Source organism: Genypterus blacodes, unplaced genomic scaffold (assembly GCF_046128005.1).
Source record: "Genypterus blacodes isolate CSIRO-AG114 ecotype Tasmania unplaced genomic scaffold, CSIRO-AGI_Gbla_v1 ptg000067l_1, whole genome shotgun sequence".
Classification (NCBI taxonomy): domain Eukaryota; kingdom Metazoa; phylum Chordata; class Actinopteri; order Ophidiiformes; family Ophidiidae; genus Genypterus; species Genypterus blacodes.
In genome coordinates this window covers 12,581,055-12,599,402 of record NW_027466879.1, presented here as the reverse complement: position 1 = coordinate 12,599,402, position 18,348 = coordinate 12,581,055, and the positions used below count along the sequence as shown (strand labels likewise).

Sequence of the window (18,348 nt, the reverse complement as noted above, 5' to 3'; positions counted from 1 at the left end):
ATTTCCAAACTAAAACTGACTTTGAGACACGTGGCACAGACATAAGAAACATACACAATACTTTTGATACACAAATAAAATTCATAATCGTTAAAAGTTTAATCCCAAACTTTATCCACGTCGCAGGTTTTAGCTCGTGCTTACGTCGCCCCCTGCTGGTAATAAAAGCGGGCAGCCTCTCACAGCAGTACCACCACCTTGCCGGAAGGGGCACTGCCTAAACTACATCCGTCGCCGCGGTTGTTCTCCCACTGTTGTACTTCCGCGAGTTCAAGGATCACAAAGAAAGAGCAGCTGGCCGGTGCAACACAAAAACGGAAAGAATGGGGAAGAAGCACAAAAAGCACAAGTCTGAAAAACACGGATATGAAGGTAAAACACACACAAGGAGTCTACACGCGTTCAGGTCTCAAATATCCGCAGATTTCTTTGACTGGTCGGTGGCTTCGCGTTTGTTAGCCGTTAGCTGTTAGCACGAGCCCGGTTTGTATTAGCGTACTGCGAAAGCATCACAAACTTCTAGTATTCGGCTTTTAGTTACCGATACGCATGCTTTCTTTTAATTGTGTTTATATTCAGGCGCGGATATAAAACACACGGGTGCTAATATAATGTAACTGCAGTTTTAAGTCAGAGCTTCGCTCCGGCGCTGCTAGCGTGAGGCTATTGTTTGTAGCATCAGCTGCTGTAATGTTTGTTGTTGTTGTTGTAGGTGGAGAGTTTGTAGAAAGGCCACTGAAGCTGGTGTTAAAGGTGTCGGGAAACGAGGTGACTACGGGGAGCTCCAGCCGGGACACATTTTACGACGACCAGGCGACGGATCACGACAAACCGAAGGACAAAAAGAAGAAGAAGAAAAAGGATAAAGAGCGAAGCCTCGGCTCACCGGAGGATGACCGAGGGAAGAAGAAGGTGAGGAAGAGGTCTCCCGTGGCTCCACATAGACACTTAATGTTTCAGCTCAGAGTTCGATACGAATATTTATCAACACATTTTGCCCACAATCGATGCCAAATTGATCTTCTGGAAGTCAGCATAGAGATCATTTAGTCCATTTTAGCTTATTTTGTTGTTTCGTACCTCCTGAACCAAGGGCTGATGATCCAGTGTGTGTGAGGTTTGGCTGGGTTCTGTTTTTAACGCTTGTTTCTTGCGTTGATAGATGACAAAGAAGAAGAAAGGCTCAGATGCAGATGGAGACTGTGACGACCGGGAGCAGAGCCGGACTCCCATCCGCTCAGAGCTGGATAAGCTGGAAGGTAAAGCCATAGAGCGTCATTGGGATTGAAGTCAATTCATTTAACTAAATGGACCCTAATGGAATGTTTTGTGTTGTTCTGTTCAGAGAAAGAACAAACGCCTCTACAGGAAGCTTTGAATCAACTCATCAGACAACTCCAAAGGTGCAGTGGGAGAGACCCCTTGACCTCTCTTAACCGTGTTGTATTACTGACAGAGAGACGTGACGGCATTGTTCTCTTCTCTCTTCTCTCACAGGAAAGACCCCACTGCGTTCTTCACCTTCCCGGTCACTGACCTCATCGCCCCGGGCTACTCGCTCATCATCAAACGGCCCATGGACTTCAGCGCAATGAAGGACAAAGTGAAGAGGGAATCCTACCAGTCGCTGGAGGAGCTCAAGGTACGAGGAGAGCCAGACTGCCCGTGGACTGTGTGTGCGTGTCCATCTAACGGGAAGCAGAATAGAGACGCTTTGCTTTGAGACGACACTGTTAGAAGCGTCGATTTAGGGAATATCCGGGACATAAAATGAGGATTACATCATAAACGGTGTCAGTTAAGCAGGAGAGGAAAGCTGGGAAGTGTAACTGCGTCACGTGTGTGTCGTTGTTGTTCCAGGCGGATTTCAGGATCATGTGTGAAAACGCAATGATTTACAACAAACCAGAGACCATCTACCACCGGGCTGCAAGGAAGCTGCTGCACTCAGGGATGAAGATCTTGAGTCAGGTAACACACAAGAGGAAGAGGGGTCTGTTAGTCATAATGAGCTGTGGCTGTAAATGTCTGTGCCATTCCTCCGATCTAACACACAGGGTCAGCAGAGAGCTTTGACTCTTCTCTCTCTAAAGCTCAAACTCTTCATCATGACGGAGCCTCAGCAGGTCTCCCTAACAACACACTCCTTCTCTTCTGGTGGCAGGAGAGGCTGGAGAGTCTGAGGCAGAGCATCGAGTTCATGTCCGGACTGGACCCGGCCGCCGACAAGCCGGGGAAGACGGAGGAGGGGGGCGGAGACGCCGGCGCGGACCAGAACCGGGGACGAGCAGCTAGCACCGACACCGAGCGCTCCCAGACGCCCGGCACACCCAGGTCTCTAAACAGGTGTCCATCTCATGTGACAATCTAAAGTGACCATTTCCTGTCAAGTGTCTTTGACTGTTACACACACACACACACACACACACACACACACACACTCGCCCGTTGGAGGCCTTGATGAAGGGAAATTGTGCCTCAGCGTTGTCGCACTTCACACTTCACTAGTTTCCTCTTCATGCTCTAATGAGGCTTGTGGCATCTGATGAACCTCACGCCCATAAATGGACAAATTACAGCGTGAGATATTGTAGTAATGCAGCAACGTGTCAGATCTGTGGACGAGTCACAGTGACGAGTCCTTAAACAGTCAGGGAGCGGCCACGTGTTTTTGATTGACGGGCCACGGTAGGATCCTTCCCTCACTCCTTTCCTACTGAAACACAACCCGGGGCGAGACCTGGGGAAACTCAGGAACGCATGTAGGTGGAACAGTAGAGTCAGTGTGTGTGTGTAGGTGTGTGTGTGTGTGTGACTCGTGAGTGCATCAGTGTTTTCAGCAGCAAGGGGGAGAATGTGAGGAATGCCTCTGAAACACGCCGGGTCCTGCCCGCGCTCACGGCTCTGCATCTTCTGACGACAGCAGGAGAATAAAACAGAGGGGGGGTGGAGGGGGGAGCCTTTCAAACCGCCGAGGTTCCGTGTGGCGTTAAAAACAAACAGATGACGAAATTCACATTTTTGCGACCTCGCTCTGACAGAGGGAGAACGTGAGCCCGGCCCAGAGGAGCGTCTCATTCAGCCGCCTCTCATATAAGAGGAAAAAAAAGTGGAATCTTAATGAGGCGCGCTGACGTCAGCGAGACGCTCGGCAGGTGGATCTGCCGAGCGGAATGTTTCAATTTGCCGTTTCTCTCCTTCTTCTCCTCTTTGCAGACAAGACAAAGACTCCAAGGACGAAGCGGCCAAGGCGGAGAAAGAGCTGCAGGAAATCCGCAAAGTCATAGAGGAGTCTGGAGGAAAACTGTCCAACAGGCTGCTGCAGAGCGAGGTGAGACAGGACAAAGCAGCGTCTCAGCCTAATGGCCAGGTTGGGGATGATTAATGGGGTTTTCCAGGTTTAAGCGGACTATCTAGTCCTTCCCATGTCCGTCCGGTGAATGTGTCACCATCCAAAGTCTCTCTCTCACGCTGATGAGTCCTGTGTTTGTCTTTCATCTCGCCGCTGTTCTGCAGTTGGAGTTTGGGAGGCGGAAGACAGACGGCTCGACCACGCTGGCCATCCTCAACGCGGCCGATCCCTCAGCCGGCGGTGAGCACATCAAAGAGACACTAATGTAACTCAGCGAGTCAACTAGGCGCTTTGAGTGGATTTTAACGAGAGTGTTGTTGGCGTTTCAGATGAGGGTTTCTGCCCGGTGAGGCTGGGCATGATGTCCAACCGTCTGCAGAGCGGAGTCAACTCCCTGCAGAGCTTCAGGGAGGACAAGAGGAACAGGATCACTCCAGGTAGCCGCCCTCGCTCCTGCGTAGGCCCGTAACCGATGATGACCTGCCCTTGTGTGTGTGTGTGTTAACGTGAATGTCTCCACAGTGTCCTACATGAGCTACGGGCCGTTCACCTCCTACGCTCCCACCTACGACTCCAGCTTCGCCAACACCAGCAAGGAGGATTCCGACCTCATCTTCGCTCTGTACGGAGAGGAGTCCAGTCTGCCGGGCTCAGAGAGGTAACGGGGCCCAACACACTTGCAGCATCCGAGGCCTTCACACCGACACACACACATCACTTTGGGAATTTCCGACCAATTCCCCTTTGTGCGTTTTCTCTGATCCTGATTTCAAACCGCAAAGCTACCGTCAAGTCACGGCAGTTATTGATATTTGGTGTGTGTGTGTCTCTCTCTCTCTCAGCATGTCGGAGTTCCTGGCCAAGTCAGATGAGTACACGTACAAACTGGCAGACAACCTCCTGGACGCGATGACGAACGGGGAGCATTCCAAAGCCCTGAAGGAGGCGGAGCCTGTGAGCAAACATGATCACTTTACTACACGCAACATTCCTCCCACTGGAGCACGACGACAATCTACTGTTATTGATTGAATGATTGATTAATTGTGGCTTTTTTTGGTCTGTTCAGCAGGTAGAGGCAGCAAAAACACAGGAGGACAAGGACATGGAGGTGTGTGTGTGTGTGTGTGTGTGTGTGTGTGTGTGTGTGTGTGTGTGTGTGTGTGTGTGTGTGTGTGTGTGTGTGTGTGTGTGTGTGTGTGTGTGTGTGTGTGTGTGTGTGTGTGTGTGTGTGTGTGTGTGTGTGTGTGTGTGTGTGTGTGTGTGTGTGTGTGTGTTTTGCATAACAGGGCCCCCCCATGTTATTCACCTTGGTCAGTGTCTTGTTCAGAGGGTGTGTGTGTGTGTCGGCTCGAGCACGTGCTTCTGCTTTCGCCGGCTCTCCCGCGTCGTCGATGCTCCACACGGCTCTCCTATCCACCAGCTGTGTCAACATGCCGGGGGTTGGGGGGCTTCCTTTTAGCTGTGCGGCTTCTACACATGGAAAGAACATTCTCCCTCCCTCAGACGCAGCGCTCCTCTCCCTCCCCGGGCCCGGTCCTCCTCCTCGCTCAGGGGGAGCGTCTGAGAGGCCCGTGTTTGCTCTCTGCGCCTCAGTCGCCCCTCAGAGCCGAGGAGGAAGCTCCGTCCATCAGGCAGGCACACACACACACACAGCAGCCCTCTGTGCTGCCCGTTTGCTGTACTTGGCCACTCTCCAGTTTGCCCTCGTCCCCCCCTGCACTACTCGCCGCCGCGGCTTTTCGTTATATTTGATTCCATTGGAGCGAGGGAGCAGAGGAACTTTGATGTTGCGTTCCTGTCAGCCATCATGTGTGGAATGTCCTTTTTCAAACCGGCTTTGAACGTGTCGCTTCCCTCCTCTCTTAGGTTGCGCAACGGCAAGCATCCAGACGCTTCCTGTGTTCAGCTGCAGGTCCACAGATGGCGGAGGAGCTTTCTGAGGGTAACGCCGCTGTCTGACCTTCACACATTGGGCCTCATTCATTCATTCGTTCACAACATTTCTGGGACACATTACAAATATTTATCCACCGACAAAGTATAAATAAGAGCCATGCATGAAATTGACGAGGCTATGAATCAATACGTCACATAGAGCTTCATAGAAAATGCTTTATGGTCTATTTACTTTAGGGGGAACCCATCAGAGCATCAGGTGGGATTATGTGTGCCGATTGCTGCGTCTCTCACAGTATAGTAACACACATTGTGGCCGAGGTGCCCGATCGTCCCCGCCACCTCTTTTCTTCTCCCCTTTCCCGCCTCTGGTTTCCTCCTGGCTCACAGACGGGAGCCACGTCAGGGTTCAGAAATAAAGGCCGTATTGTTTGATTTGTTGAACCAAGGAAAGGGGGAATAAGTGACCAGGTAATCGGAGGAACCCAGAGGAAGTCTGTAAAGCTAAACCCGGTGTGTTTCCCCACCTCTGCCTTCCTCCCCCCCTACCCAAACACAGAGGCCCTGCGTTTCCAGCAGAAGTTGGACGACACAACAAAGCTGCTGCGTGAGTTGCAGGAGGCACAGAGGGAACGTCTGAGCGCCAAGCAGCCACCGAACATGATCTGCCTGCTGGCCCCGACCGCCAAGGAGCTGGAGCTGGGTAAGAACCGTGCATGGGCTCCTTTGTTCAAACGCACACACACACACACAGATTTACTGTCACTGCCACCAGCTGTAAGACCTCAAACACCCGCATTACCTCTTTAGCGTCAGTGCCAGAAAGACGCTGGCGTGATTCAAATCATGAGCCTCCATCATAACATCACACCAGCTTTGTGTCCAAAAGTTCAGAGTTTTTGTTTTTTTTATTATTCAAAATTAGATAAAATATTAAAAAGCAGATATTAAATTTAAAAGTGACTTTCTAAATGTACTGGTGCTGTTTCAGTGAGATCCTGGAGCCTTCAGTTGGGTTTTTGTTTTTCCTAACTGTAGAGCAGATCAGACACCAAACAGGAAGTGAAGCTGTATCTCGTTAACGCTTTGGTTAAGACTTCTAACATAAACCAATCTGGCGGATGGCGTGTTGCATCTCTAGTTTCCTTCTTTCTTATCTTTAGTTGTTTTTTTAATTAACCATCTTTCCTCGCTGCTTCTTCGACCCCTCCAGCCGAGAAGGTGACGGGCAACCTGGCCAAGCTGACGGGTCAAGTCGCCCCATGTGACGTCAGCAGCGTCTACGCCATCAGGAGGGCGATGGGCGTCTCTATACCGCCAGAGGCCAGCGAGCCCCTCATAGACCTCACCACAGGTAAACACACTTTATCACTAACGGCTGCTTGTCAGCTGAGACATGACGGCGTTATTCACCTCCGTGTGCTTTGACTCCCGCAGTGACGACTGAACCCATGGAGACGTCGGCGTGTCAGGAAGGGACGACAGCCGCCGGCGTCTAATCAAACCTTCAGTTCAATAACTTAAGTTTTGTATGAAAAGTGCTTTTTGTGAGACATTTGTATGCATTTCAATGAATAAACCTCTTTCTGTATAAGTGCTGTGTGTGTGTGTGTTCATCATGGATCAGGTGGGATGAAGCACAGACTTAGGAAAACATTTATTAACATTCTGAAACTGTACAAAACTCAATGTCACATTTGTTCACATTATGTAACCGCAATAACAGACGCGATAAGGCCACGAGACTAGTGTGTGTGTGTGTGAAAGCTGAGAGCGACCCGGATCTGCTGAGGTGCAGCCGGTGGAAACATTCACAGCAGGCAGGCAGGCGGTAAGATCCAGACACAGGAGAGGCGCTAACGCAGACTGAAGGGATTTTTTATCAAAGCAGAACAAACTACGGCGAACATAACAAAACACATTAAAACTCATCCCTCCCTCCAGCACGATGGATGTCCTGTCAGATATCTTTAAGTCTAAACTGCAAAACAGGAAGTGTGAGCCAGTGAGACGACGGCGTCCGATGTCTGATAGCATATTTCAGAATACAGTTTTTGATCTTGCAGCTCTGCTAGAAGAAGAAAAAGACTTAATCGTCTGAACGTGAAGAAGCAAGCAACCAAGCCGCAACGTCTCCCCTTCACAGCCTGCACGTGTCTCGCTCATTACACAGTAACGGAGCAAACAAGGAAACCAGACGGGTTTCTAAATATGCCATCCTCAAACTACACAGATCTGTTTGGCTTCAAATACAAACACGTGTTTCTACCGCAAACATCGACATTAAAGACAGGAGAAGAAAGTAGAAAAGTGACTCACCACTGGACAAAAGTGTGTATGAATAGAAAAACATGGCGTGCTGTGTGTGTGTGGGGGTGTGTGTGTGTACGGCCCGTCTCCTCTTATGTGCTACGTAACATCCTGGTCACTCCCGAGCGGCGTTTTCCAATGCAACGCCCACCGCGGTTCCTCCGTTCTCTCGGTCAAGCTTTGGGCACGTTTGAAGTCGGCGACGTCACGGGAACACTGGCGTATTTATGAGCAGCTTGCGCCTCGACACTCTTGAGGCGCGTGTGGAGTCAGTAAACTGGAGTGTGTGTGTTGGCAGCAGGCTTGGGACCGACGCCCTCAGCTCAGGCCCATACCTTGCTGCTTGCTCATGTCGGTACACACAAAGAAGGTCTTCAGCTCGCCTTTCCCTTTCACGTTGATGAGGCCTCGGCACTCGCAGGAGTAGCCCAGGTTGTGCAGCGTGGACGACGTCTCCTCGGTAACCTGGAGAGACACGCAGGGGGACATACAGACAGAGCTCGTGTAACTGCGGCGACCTTTTACCAAAGAGCAAACCTCAAAAGTGTGCAAATTCTTAAAAACTGTCTGGACTCTTGACAGGAAATAACACCTGCATGACCTTAAAGGGAAACTCGGCCCATTTGTGTGCAAACAAGGCTACTGACTTTGTTTATTTTGGAAATCGTAGCATTCTGGAGATGTTTTGATGTTCGCTTCCCTAGAAAGTGTTTCCCTGTGACATTTTACTCTGAAAGGTCTGTTTTTTTAACACGAAGACGTTGAGAATGTTGTTATACACACACACACACACACAGGGAATTGTGAGCAAAAATACTCCCTTCCTAACTTCCATATTTGCTGTGTTGATGGGTTCATACGGGTCCATCCAGAGGCCTTACAGATGAGGTAAGTGAACACCAAATTCCAAAAAACACAATGTCAGCGTCCTTCTTCTGGGATTTGACCTTCAACCCCCCCCTCGCTGTACCTGAATCTTCCCGAGCTCGCCGGTGCTCTCCATCCTGCTGGCCACGTTCACCGTGTTGCCCCAGATGTCGTACTGAGGCTTCCTCGCCCCGATCACCCCGGCGATCACCGGGCCGTGATTAATACCTGAGTGACAACAGCAGAAGTGGGGGAAAATCATTGACGATGCAAGATAAACTCCTGTAAACCCTCACTTTTGTCTTTATATGGTCGCGTGAAACAACTCCCCCTCGGGTACAATCGGGAGAAACATTTACTCAGTATAACACAAACTGCTTGTCACTGAGCAATGACAGACAATCACTGTCGATAAGAAGAGTTTACATCGCCGTGCCAACTCTCAGTGTTTATGCATAACTCGAAGTTACGTCGGCTTTTTATCTGAAAAACTGTAAACATTCCGTCCACAAACTTCTGGAGATCTGCTCAGAATCAGGCGTCTGCGGCTTTTATCTGCGCATTAAGGCTCAGAGACGACGTTTAAGTCTGACATCATCAGTTACTGTAAATTAGTTCCTGGCCCACCAGCAGCACGTTCAGTCACACAGCCGAATACAAGTCCCTATAACAAAAGACAGACCTCACTTCTTTGTCCTTCACTGAGCTTGTTAGAGGATAATAAGAATCATTTAATGCAGACAGGAAAGAAGAAGTGCGACGGTATGATAATAATGGTATTACACGTGACAACCGCTGTAATTTGGATCACAAATCGGGTTTCATGCGGATTGAGCGCTCACCCACGCGGAGCCGGAAGCTGTTGAAGGAATGTCGGTTGATGCCGTCCAGCTTTCCGATGAGAGCGATGGCAAACTCCACCATGATCCCGATCTGAGCCTGCTGACGATCCCGGTCCTGAAACGACAACGCCACTTCAATCCAACAGCTGCAGTATGACTTCATGGGCGGCTGCTGGGTGATTCACGCTCATCGTTATAACAGGCGTGTCTGTGTGTGTGTGTGTGTGACGATATGCAGGAAAAAGGCAGATTTAGAATCCTGGAGTGATGAGATTCTACCCGATTGTTCTCCTGCCCGGGCGACCCGCTCAGTCCTGCAGCTGCCATGTATGTGCTGCCAATGGTCTTGATCTTCTCCACGCCGCTGAACTTTGGCTTGGACAGCAGCTGGTGGGTTAGAAAGGGGAAAACACATCATCACACGCATCCAGGATCCTGCCGGGGTTTCACATTCAGACTCAAATTCTCCACGTGGTGTAAAGAAGCATTTGTACTTTGTTACTTTACACCGACGCTGAGCAGCGACTTTGTCAAGGCAAACAGCTTGAAGGCAAAGAAGTATATACTCTACCTCATCAAAGTCTGCGATGATCTCGTTGAGGAGCCTCAAACACTCCAGGCCCTCCTTGTTGATGTCACACTCCGTATAAAATTCCTTGAAGTCCGGCACAGATGCGAACATCACACACACGCAGTCATACGACTTATAGTAGAGATCCTGGGGGCCAAGACAGCAGAAAATGGTTCCATTCAGACATGTTTCTGTTTCTAAATGAACTGAAGTCATACGAAGTACAGAGAGAGAGAAAACAAGCAAACCACTCAAAGGCCTCAGTGCAGAGAAACATCCGACCAAGGCCGCAGATTCAATCTAATGTCCGACCTGTGAGAAGGAGCCGTTGCGCATCGACGTGCGACTGTGTCTCACCTCGTTCTTCTTATTTTCCCCGACGAACAGCGCCGCCACGTGCGCCGGCAGCACGTTCTCCAGCAGCAGGCGGTTCAGGTTCTCCCGGGTCTCGATTTCGTCCTGCTCCGTGCGGTTCTTGTACTTCAGCAAGAAGTCCTGGCGGAAGCAGCACTCGTTCTGGGAAGAGAGGACGGAGGCAAAAAAAGAAAGAGGTGGAGTTGCGGTCGGGGTGTGAAAGGTACAATTCAATCCTCAATCAGCTGAGTAATGGACTCGTTCAGGGTCATTCCTGTTCTGCTCACCTGCTGGGAGATGATGAGCATGGTCACCAGAAACAGGGTGATGTATATGCAGCTCATCACCTGGGGGTGTTTGACCAGGCCGAGCCCCCTCAGGATGGACGTGTCGTTGCTGCTGATGAACAAACGACATCATTCAATCCCGCCTCACACTTGTTTCATACAGGATGTGGAGAATTGGGTCATTTGGTTAAAGTGAACCTATGTCTCTGCGATGTACAGCACATCGCCGCCTCATCGCCTCACCTGCTGCACGTCCAGTTCTCCATTATATCCCGATAGAGGAAGTTTCCGTACTCGATGAAGAGTTCCCTCTGGGAGCTGAGGATGATGATGTAGTAGGCTGTGGAGGCCACGGTGAGGAAGAGAACTTTGAGCTCAAAGCTCACCCGGAGGAAGACTCCACAGGCAACCAGAGACAGGATACAGCTGTATACCGAGTACTGAGGAAGAGACAAGAACACATCAGCACACACTGAGTGAAAACAAATGCATCAAACTGACCGACACCATCCAACACACACTTGTATCCGCTCTGTCAGTACTTTGCCTTTGTTTAGTAATTGCATCACTCACAGGCAGGTAGAAGAGGCCTTCATACGAGTCCGGCTGGTGGGAGCCATTTGTCAGGTCGACGTTATCACTGGAACATTCCGTCAGACGTGTCTGGATGAAGCACTGCAGGGGGAATAAAACACATCTGATTGACAGGCGACCACTGAACACAGCGCTTTGAAGCTTGGCACCTCAGCTCTGACACGGTAAAAATAGCGGCGTGTGCGATGACCTTCTCTCTCTCTCTGAGCACTTAACAGGAACGCGCGGACGTACCAGGTTGAAGACGGCCAGGACGGTGATGACGGCAGTGGTGATGGTGGCCAGAGGGAGGCGCACGCACGGCCGCTTCACCACCGCCTCCGACACGGCCGACAGCCACTGACACCTTGACAGCTTCTCTGGGAACAGGCGCTGGAGGGAGGGAGGGAGAGAGAGAGAGAGACAGAGAGAGAGAGAGACGTGCCAGAGGAGAGAGATGGAATCAGAACGGCTACGAGCAGCGTGTGACTTTTGTGTCGCCATTGTCTCCCGACGTCACGCCTGAGAGACTCTGCACTGTTTTCCACGGCGGGAATCTGTCTAAGGGAACAAAAGAGCCCAGCCAATGGACAGGATTGCTCCCATAACAACCACAAAGAGAAATTCTGCTGCATTGAAAGACACGCAGAGTCACACATATACATGATAAAGTGATCATACTGGGATTGATTATGTCAGGTGGGATTCCTCAGTCTAACCCTGGAGCCTGACCTTTACTCAAATTTGAGCTATACTAGGGAGAATCTAACAGTTTAGCATCATTGTTATTTCTTAAGGCAACGATCTCACATGATGTACGGAAGCAGCAGCAAAAGAGTCAGACACAAAGACAAAAACACATTTACTCAAACATCATAAAGAGACGTGATGCAATCTGCCAAAGCTGCATTAGTGTACAAGATTCTCCCTAATCGAACCGCTCGTCCTTTGAAATAATTTATGAAGCGAAATCCACATCAAACAGCCGGAGCAGACCGGATTACATCACTGAGCAGGAGAGAGAATGTTGTTCGTTAATATCCAGCTTCACATACAGCAGCAAAGCCAGTTAAGGGACCGGCCAGCTGTGTCTCTGTGTGTGTGTGTGTGTGTGTGTGTGTGTGTGTGTGTGTGTGTGTGTGTGTGTGTGTGTGTGTGTGTGTGTGTGTGTGTGTGTGTGTGTGTGTGTGTGTGTGTGTGTGTGTGTGTGTGTGTGTGTGTGTGTGTGTGTGGTAATGTAACATGGCTGTGCAAATACAGTGTGTGTCACAGTCTGTATGAATCCTGGAGTAACTGTATGTATTGTGTGTATATTGTATGAATTGAATTCTTAAACCAGCCAGAAAATGTGACCTTTGGCTAAATCTGTTAACACTGATTTGAAATATTCATTGATTTGTATTGTCTCTATTTAATAAATACATAATAAGTCTTACAATACGGACCCTTTTATGTTAATTTCATTTGGCTTGATGTGACTGCTTGGTTTAAACAAAGGGCCGTGATGTATCTGCTGCCAAACACTGGTTGGCTACCGTTTCTTTAGGAATGTTCGCCAAACACCTGAATTGTGAACGTGCCGCTGAAAGTCAGACTGACCTGTAGGTGACCTGCGAAACAGATGGCGAGGATGAAGAGTAGGACACAAAGCAACACTCCGAACCACATTCCCAGCGTCTGCCAACTGAGGGGAAACGACAAACAAAGAGGATGCGAGTCGTCAGCTTCTGTTTTCCCATCACAGAAACGCTTCTTCTTCTTCTTCTTCTTCCACTTTCATATTAATAACTGTCAACCACGTGAGGGATTTCATCGAAAAATATGATTCTACTCACTCCTTTGTGACCAACATCTGAACCAAAAAGATGCAGAGGAAGATGAAGGTGGCACAGCCGACGTAGTGTTTGAACATGGGCAGATCCAGGGCTCGGTACTGAGAGGAAGAGGAAGAGAAACACAGCTGAGCCTCATGATGCGTGCTTGAATGGAAACGATGGTACGAGTGTAACTTTTCAGCTGCATGTTTATCCATTGCGGCATGATGAAGTGTGTACAACAGTGACCCTGAGAGCGACGAAGACGGTTGCAGCTTTTGATGCCTACTCACCTGTTTTTCCAAGTCTTTCTTTGGAAACCACAGAGCCAAACTGCTGGTCTCCTCAGACTTTGACCACTGCCTGAGAGGGACAGAGACAGAGACGGAAACACAGAGACACTGTTATCTATTTTGATTGATCGGTTGATTGATCGATTAATCTTCTGATTATTTCAATTATTAATCGTGAAATCAATGTTTGATGGACACAATATTTGTTTTCTATTTATTTATTATTATATACTTATACAGAGTCTAAGAGACATGAAGGAGAAGTTAAAATAGCTAATTCCCAACTAATAACAATTTTATTTTTAAGCGATTGTTTTCTTTAATGGAATAGTCGATTGTATCCGATTAATCGTTAACTGCGACGTCTCGGATTTCTACGCTTTAGACATTTTGCATCAGTACTCAGAATCACAGCTCAACGCTTTCACAGCTGGAGCCAAAAAAATAAATCAATATTGTGACTTTCATCAGCTGGATATCAAGGTTGTGAAATTTCTGCTCGTATTCAAAAATCACGTTAAAAAAAAATGACTCATGTTCTTCTTCTTCTTCTTGACGATCAGAAATCAATTCCATGACAATTTTAGGTACGATTTCCCTTCATAGAGTTTAAACTGCACCCACATCAGATAATGGTGAAACATCTCAATAGGAGGATTTTGACATCGTAACATGCAGAAGATCCACCTACTTGCTGCTGAGCTCGTCGATGGTCGTCGTCATCTCGTTGTGCAGCTCCTCATCAAACTTACTCTTCTGGGATTTGATCCTGCACCGGAAAGCACAGGGACAATTTAATGACACACACAAACAAGTTTGGACGGCTATAGGAAAACCCAGATGGTAGTCATGCGGGTTACTCAGGTCCAGTTTAGTTTGAGCTGGGAGGCAACTGGTTAAAGTCCATTAGTGTAGGGAGGAGGAGGGTCACAGGTGAGAGCAGGTGCCGGATGCAGGATGCTGTGTGTTAGCTGAACTCTTAGGGATTTCAAAGGAGTGTTTCTGTTGTACCCCCTTACCCCAGAAGGAAGAAAACACACACACATACACACCCAGAAACACAGTAGCCCCAGTCCGTGTTAAAAAGGAACAAGTCACGACAAAAACCTTTCATTTCTGAGGACTTGTAAGATCATATTGTGCTCAGTTACAAAGAAGGAGAGGAAGCAGATAGAAGAGGAGAGCGAGCGGCTCAGGTTAGTGTCGGGACAACAAGACTCCACTGAGGCAGTAGCTTTCACCCTGGGGGGGTCAGAGCCCACACATAGGAGAGGATGGGGGAGGGGGCAGATTGATATGCAAATATCAATTTTCAACATTCAAAATAAAGTTTGAATGCAAAGTAAATCATTGTTGGGATACATTTGTATTGAAGCAGGCAGATGTGGAACCTTTGAATGGACAGCAAACAACATAGTGTGACAAAGAACAAGATGGGAGAAACTAATAAATGAATGTAAAAGTCGACTTTACGACATTTACGGAATTCATTTATTCTTCTCATGGGTCACAGTTGCCGGGGGAGATCTACTGAGAGCTACTGCACAGAGGGAGCGAGGACCTCGTAGGCCAACGGAGGCCCCACTCACTTATAGCTGCTGAATGGAGGCGCCGGCAAGGAGAACGGCTCTTCTAGAGACTCGTCAAAGCTGTCAGGGCCCAACAGTTAAGACACATAGAAACACACACACATCCGTTACAAACACAGAGACGTCGGGGAGCCGAATCAACATGGAGCCACTGATCACAGACGGCCAAAAAGTGAGAATTCATGCCAAACTATTTTAGATATAAAAGCAGGCGTCTTCCTCGCTCCAAACTGGGATGTACATATACGTCATTGAGCCGGAGTGGGCGCAGGGTCCACTTCACTTCATCGGTCGGCTTTTCAGTTTGCGCCACTCGAGCGTCGGACGTGTGTTCGCGCAGCTGCTGCCTCCGCTACAGGCCAACGGATGGATGACACAAACTATTTGGTAGATTAATCAACGATTAGTGCCGTGTGGGTGCTTGGATTATTACCTCAAATCACATTAACCCAACCTACGCTGTTTGCGAAGGGGGAGTCCTGCCAAACTCATCAGTGGCTTCACTTTAAATATGTGTCCATAAGCTTCATAGCCTGTGTCAAACAGGCGAGGAGAATTAACCATCATGAGCCTGAACCACCATGAATCCGTTTGCTGACGCATTACTCTGGGGATAATGGAGGGGCTCCTCGGCACGCCCACGCCGCTCTGCAGGAGGATCTGGCAGAGCGGCGCGGCTCCGTCGGCACGGCGCCTCAGTCTGGTGGAACTCGCCCGTTGGCCCGACTCCTTCTGCTGTAGAAACTGGAAATGATGACGCACTTCGCCCCGAAAAACCCTCAGCGGCTCGCCAAAGGACGAGAGCGTCGTAACGAAATTACAAAACATTACAAATACAATAATACATGGAACTGTCAGCCACGCATCCGGTGAAATTAATCAGTGGTAATGCCCGTGTTTATTCACTTACAGGCTTGAGTTTCTCTGATCTCTTAAGCATTAAATCTACTTAAATACTCGCAATATCCATCTTAATTTATCTATGTCAACAAACCACCACTCACTTTAGGTTTTACTCTGTAATTTACTTATTTTCGCTGCTCTGTCTGCTGGCACATAGCTCACATTTTGACACACAGATGTTCTAAGGTGATTTAAGTGGACGGTGTAATAAAACACACACATGCTTTTGCTTGGAGAGTTTATGAAACACTGACTGGTATGAACACAACAAGTGACGATCTCTTCCAAAGCAGTCCGTCGATTTTGTTCAACTGTTCAGGTTTTGCCATTTTCGACCAATAAACGTAAATGTGCGGGACTCACATCAACGAAACCGTGAAGAAAATAAGTCAAATGTAAATCCTGGCATGACACAAAGTCTGACTGTATGACGTTAAAGCCACGATTACCACCAAGTTTCCCCTATAGCGTCGTCCTCTAAGCTGCCATGAAAAGTAAACATGTCATGCTGCAGTTAAGTGTATAAATGGTTGGAAATGCATTCATTACATTAACCATGAATAAAATGATTACAAGGACCACAAATACTTCAAACCCCTTCATATTGTCCTACTGTGTACCGCAGTATATTATCTTGAGTGTACAACAGCAGCTCAGACAAGTTCTTACCTCTCTGTGATCTTTGACGCAGGAGTCTTTTGCAGCGGGATGTCCTGCAAGACACAATGTGAAGGTGAACCATGTCTCATTAGAAATACTCATATTATGTCTGTCTGTCTGTGTGTGTGTCTGTGTGTCTGTGTCTGTGTGTGTGTGTGTGTGTGAGACCGGCTCACCTTGCAGCGTGACTTGCCGTTGACCATGGCGTCTGTGGGGAAACCCTCCCGGCTCTGCAGGTGGGCGAACGGTTTGACCGCCCCCCATGATTCCAGGTAACGGGTCATTCGCACGGACGCCCGCATCTTCAGACCGTCATTCCGAGGTTTGGGCACGGTGCGGCTGCTCTCCTTAGACTTAACACACACACACGTGCACACACACTTAATGAAAGTAGGTAATCCGTCTTGTTCTTTATGATGCGATTGAAGTTGAACTCTGCTTCAAAAGGACAAATAAGGAGTTTTGTGTAAATTTGGTTCCCAGAAAGAAGCAATATTCAGTAGAAAATGACATCGGCCTTTATCATCTGACAAACAACAATGAGTGAGCACCTCAGAACACATCATCTCTGTCTCTCTGAGAGGCTTTAGGATGAGTCTGATGCCCTCACTTAATGCACACAAGACGTGTAGAAAGCTCACCCGGGGGTCAATGACCAAGTAGGTTTTGACATTGAGCTCCTTCAGGCAGGTGTCCCTCAGGTGGCCGTCGCCCTCCTCCACCTCGTACGCCTTGTTCAGGTGCTTCAGCGTCGCCTCAGTGATGTGGACGCGTCTGGGAGCAAAGGGAGACAAATCAGAGGAAACACTTGACATGTTGTGTGCGACACTCAGGATTATTCAGTGCTCGATTATTCAAATTAGGGATGTAGAGCAAAACGACAGAGCTGCATATTTGATTAGCTCGTGTGTGAAGAATGAATCCTGCTGTGTGAGGAAAACAATATATTACAGTTTCCATTTATGTCGTGTCAAATTGACTTTTACTCTTGATGTGACAGGAAACGGCCTCATACCCCGGAAGTCCACCAGACTCCATGTGATTGGCCAGGGTGACGTCATGCGACCACACGTCGAACTGCCACTTGCGCAGGCCGATCACACCGCACAGCACGTTGCCCGAGTGCACGCCCACTCTCATGTTGATCTCCACGCCCGTGGCCTCCCGCACCTGCCTGGAGGAGTGTCACAGCGTCACTAAAGAGCTTTGTTGTTGACATATTCACATTCACATAGGATTCTGAGGTGTCCATATACTTTTGACACAGATTGTTTACATCAATAGGCGTGTTTCCATTGACCTGTGTTTTGCACAATTTCAAGACTTTCGTGGTTATGTAGGTAGGATATCTAGTGCTTTATCTCAATTTAATCTGTGCAAGAATTGAATCAGATAGCAAACCATTTATATTTCCTTCTCTCAGCTCACTTATCAATAGCTCCAGGCTAACGACATGAGTAATGTTTGGCTGAACTGGAACGTGATGTCACCATGCCGGCGGCGGTTCCTGAGTTTGGTCTGTGTGAAACGCTGACAGATTTGAGGATGTAATCAATATGGAAAGCTTGTGGCGTGCTTACTTATAAATCATAATATTCCTGGATGACAAAAGCAGGCCTGACTTGCATGACATCATTTAATGGGAACATTTGTTGACTGATGTTTCGCAGAGCTGGCAAAGGAAACCCCGTCCTACTGATCTCTCTCCAGAGCCGAGAGGAGCGTCTGTCTGAGCTCCGATCAGCGGCGTCAAACTCACTTGATGGCCTCGCACATGTCCAGGCCCATTTTGACACAGTTCTTGGCGTGTTTGGGCAGAGAGACGGGCAGCCCCGACACGCAGTAGTAACAGTCTCCTAGTATCTTGATCCTCATGCACTCGTTCTCCTAGAGGGGAAAGGAAAGGAAAGCGTTCATCCGTCTTCATAAGTGGAATGTTTACTTGTTCATCTCCTTGACTCAGACTTTCCCATCGTGTCAGATGATACCGGACAACGATCTTCCCTCTCTCGCGGTCGCCACTGTGACTAATCG

General features: G+C 48.5%; 2 protein-coding genes across 9 annotated transcripts in view; one reads left to right on the top strand and one right to left on the bottom strand.

Annotated features, from left to right (window-relative positions):
- The first annotated feature begins 255 nt into the window (after positions 1-255).
- Positions 256-6,851, top strand: brd7 (bromodomain containing 7). 3 transcript variants are annotated; one of them, XM_076155485.1, is made up of 17 exons: positions 256-372; positions 713-912; positions 1,163-1,259; positions 1,346-1,403; positions 1,498-1,642; positions 1,861-1,971; positions 2,165-2,334; positions 3,217-3,331; positions 3,517-3,592; positions 3,682-3,789; positions 3,875-4,010; positions 4,195-4,306; positions 4,422-4,463; positions 5,222-5,297; positions 5,811-5,954; positions 6,465-6,605; positions 6,689-6,851. In XM_076155485.1, the coding sequence occupies exons 1-17, from the start codon at positions 324-326 to the stop codon at positions 6,748-6,750; spliced, it is 1,842 nt and encodes a 613-aa protein (XP_076011600.1). In that variant the 5' UTR covers positions 256-323; the 3' UTR covers positions 6,751-6,851. The 3 variants fall into 3 exon arrangements, with proteins under 3 accessions (XP_076011600.1, XP_076011599.1, XP_076011598.1); XM_076155484.1 differs by having other exon boundaries at positions 2,165-2,346; positions 4,425-4,463; XM_076155483.1 differs by having other exon boundaries at positions 2,165-2,346.
- A 38-nt stretch (positions 6,852-6,889) lies between these two features.
- adcy7 (adenylate cyclase 7) overlaps positions 6,890-18,348 on the bottom strand; it is a 38,793-nt gene continuing 27,334 nt past the window's right edge. For 4 of the 6 annotated variants that reach the window (XM_076155476.1, XM_076155480.1, XM_076155477.1 and 1 more), the window contains exons 8-27: positions 18,074-18,201; positions 17,330-17,488; positions 16,956-17,088; positions 16,491-16,667; positions 16,324-16,367; positions 14,752-14,811; positions 13,854-13,931; positions 13,163-13,232; positions 12,891-12,988; positions 12,655-12,739; positions 11,311-11,448; positions 11,056-11,157; positions 10,726-10,922; positions 10,483-10,594; positions 10,199-10,357; positions 9,842-9,988; positions 9,550-9,657; positions 9,271-9,385; positions 8,532-8,656; positions 6,890-8,026 (exon numbers count right to left, since the gene is read on the bottom strand). In XM_076155476.1, coding sequence (XP_076011591.1) covers positions 7,880-8,026; positions 8,532-8,656; positions 9,271-9,385; positions 9,550-9,657; positions 9,842-9,988; positions 10,199-10,357; positions 10,483-10,594; positions 10,726-10,922; positions 11,056-11,157; positions 11,311-11,448; positions 12,655-12,739; positions 12,891-12,988; positions 13,163-13,232; positions 13,854-13,931; positions 14,752-14,811; positions 16,324-16,367; positions 16,491-16,667; positions 16,956-17,088; positions 17,330-17,488; positions 18,074-18,201 — 2,382 coding nt within the window. In that variant the 3' untranslated portion in view covers positions 6,890-7,879. The remainder of the gene's footprint in view (positions 8,027-8,531; positions 8,657-9,270; positions 9,386-9,549; positions 9,658-9,841; positions 9,989-10,198; positions 10,358-10,482; positions 10,595-10,725; positions 10,923-11,055; positions 11,158-11,310; positions 11,449-12,654; positions 12,740-12,890; positions 12,989-13,162; positions 13,233-13,853; positions 13,932-14,751; positions 14,812-16,323; positions 16,368-16,490; positions 16,668-16,955; positions 17,089-17,329; positions 17,489-18,073; positions 18,202-18,348) is intronic. The other 2 variants (XM_076155481.1, XM_076155482.1) reach the window with 2 other exon arrangements.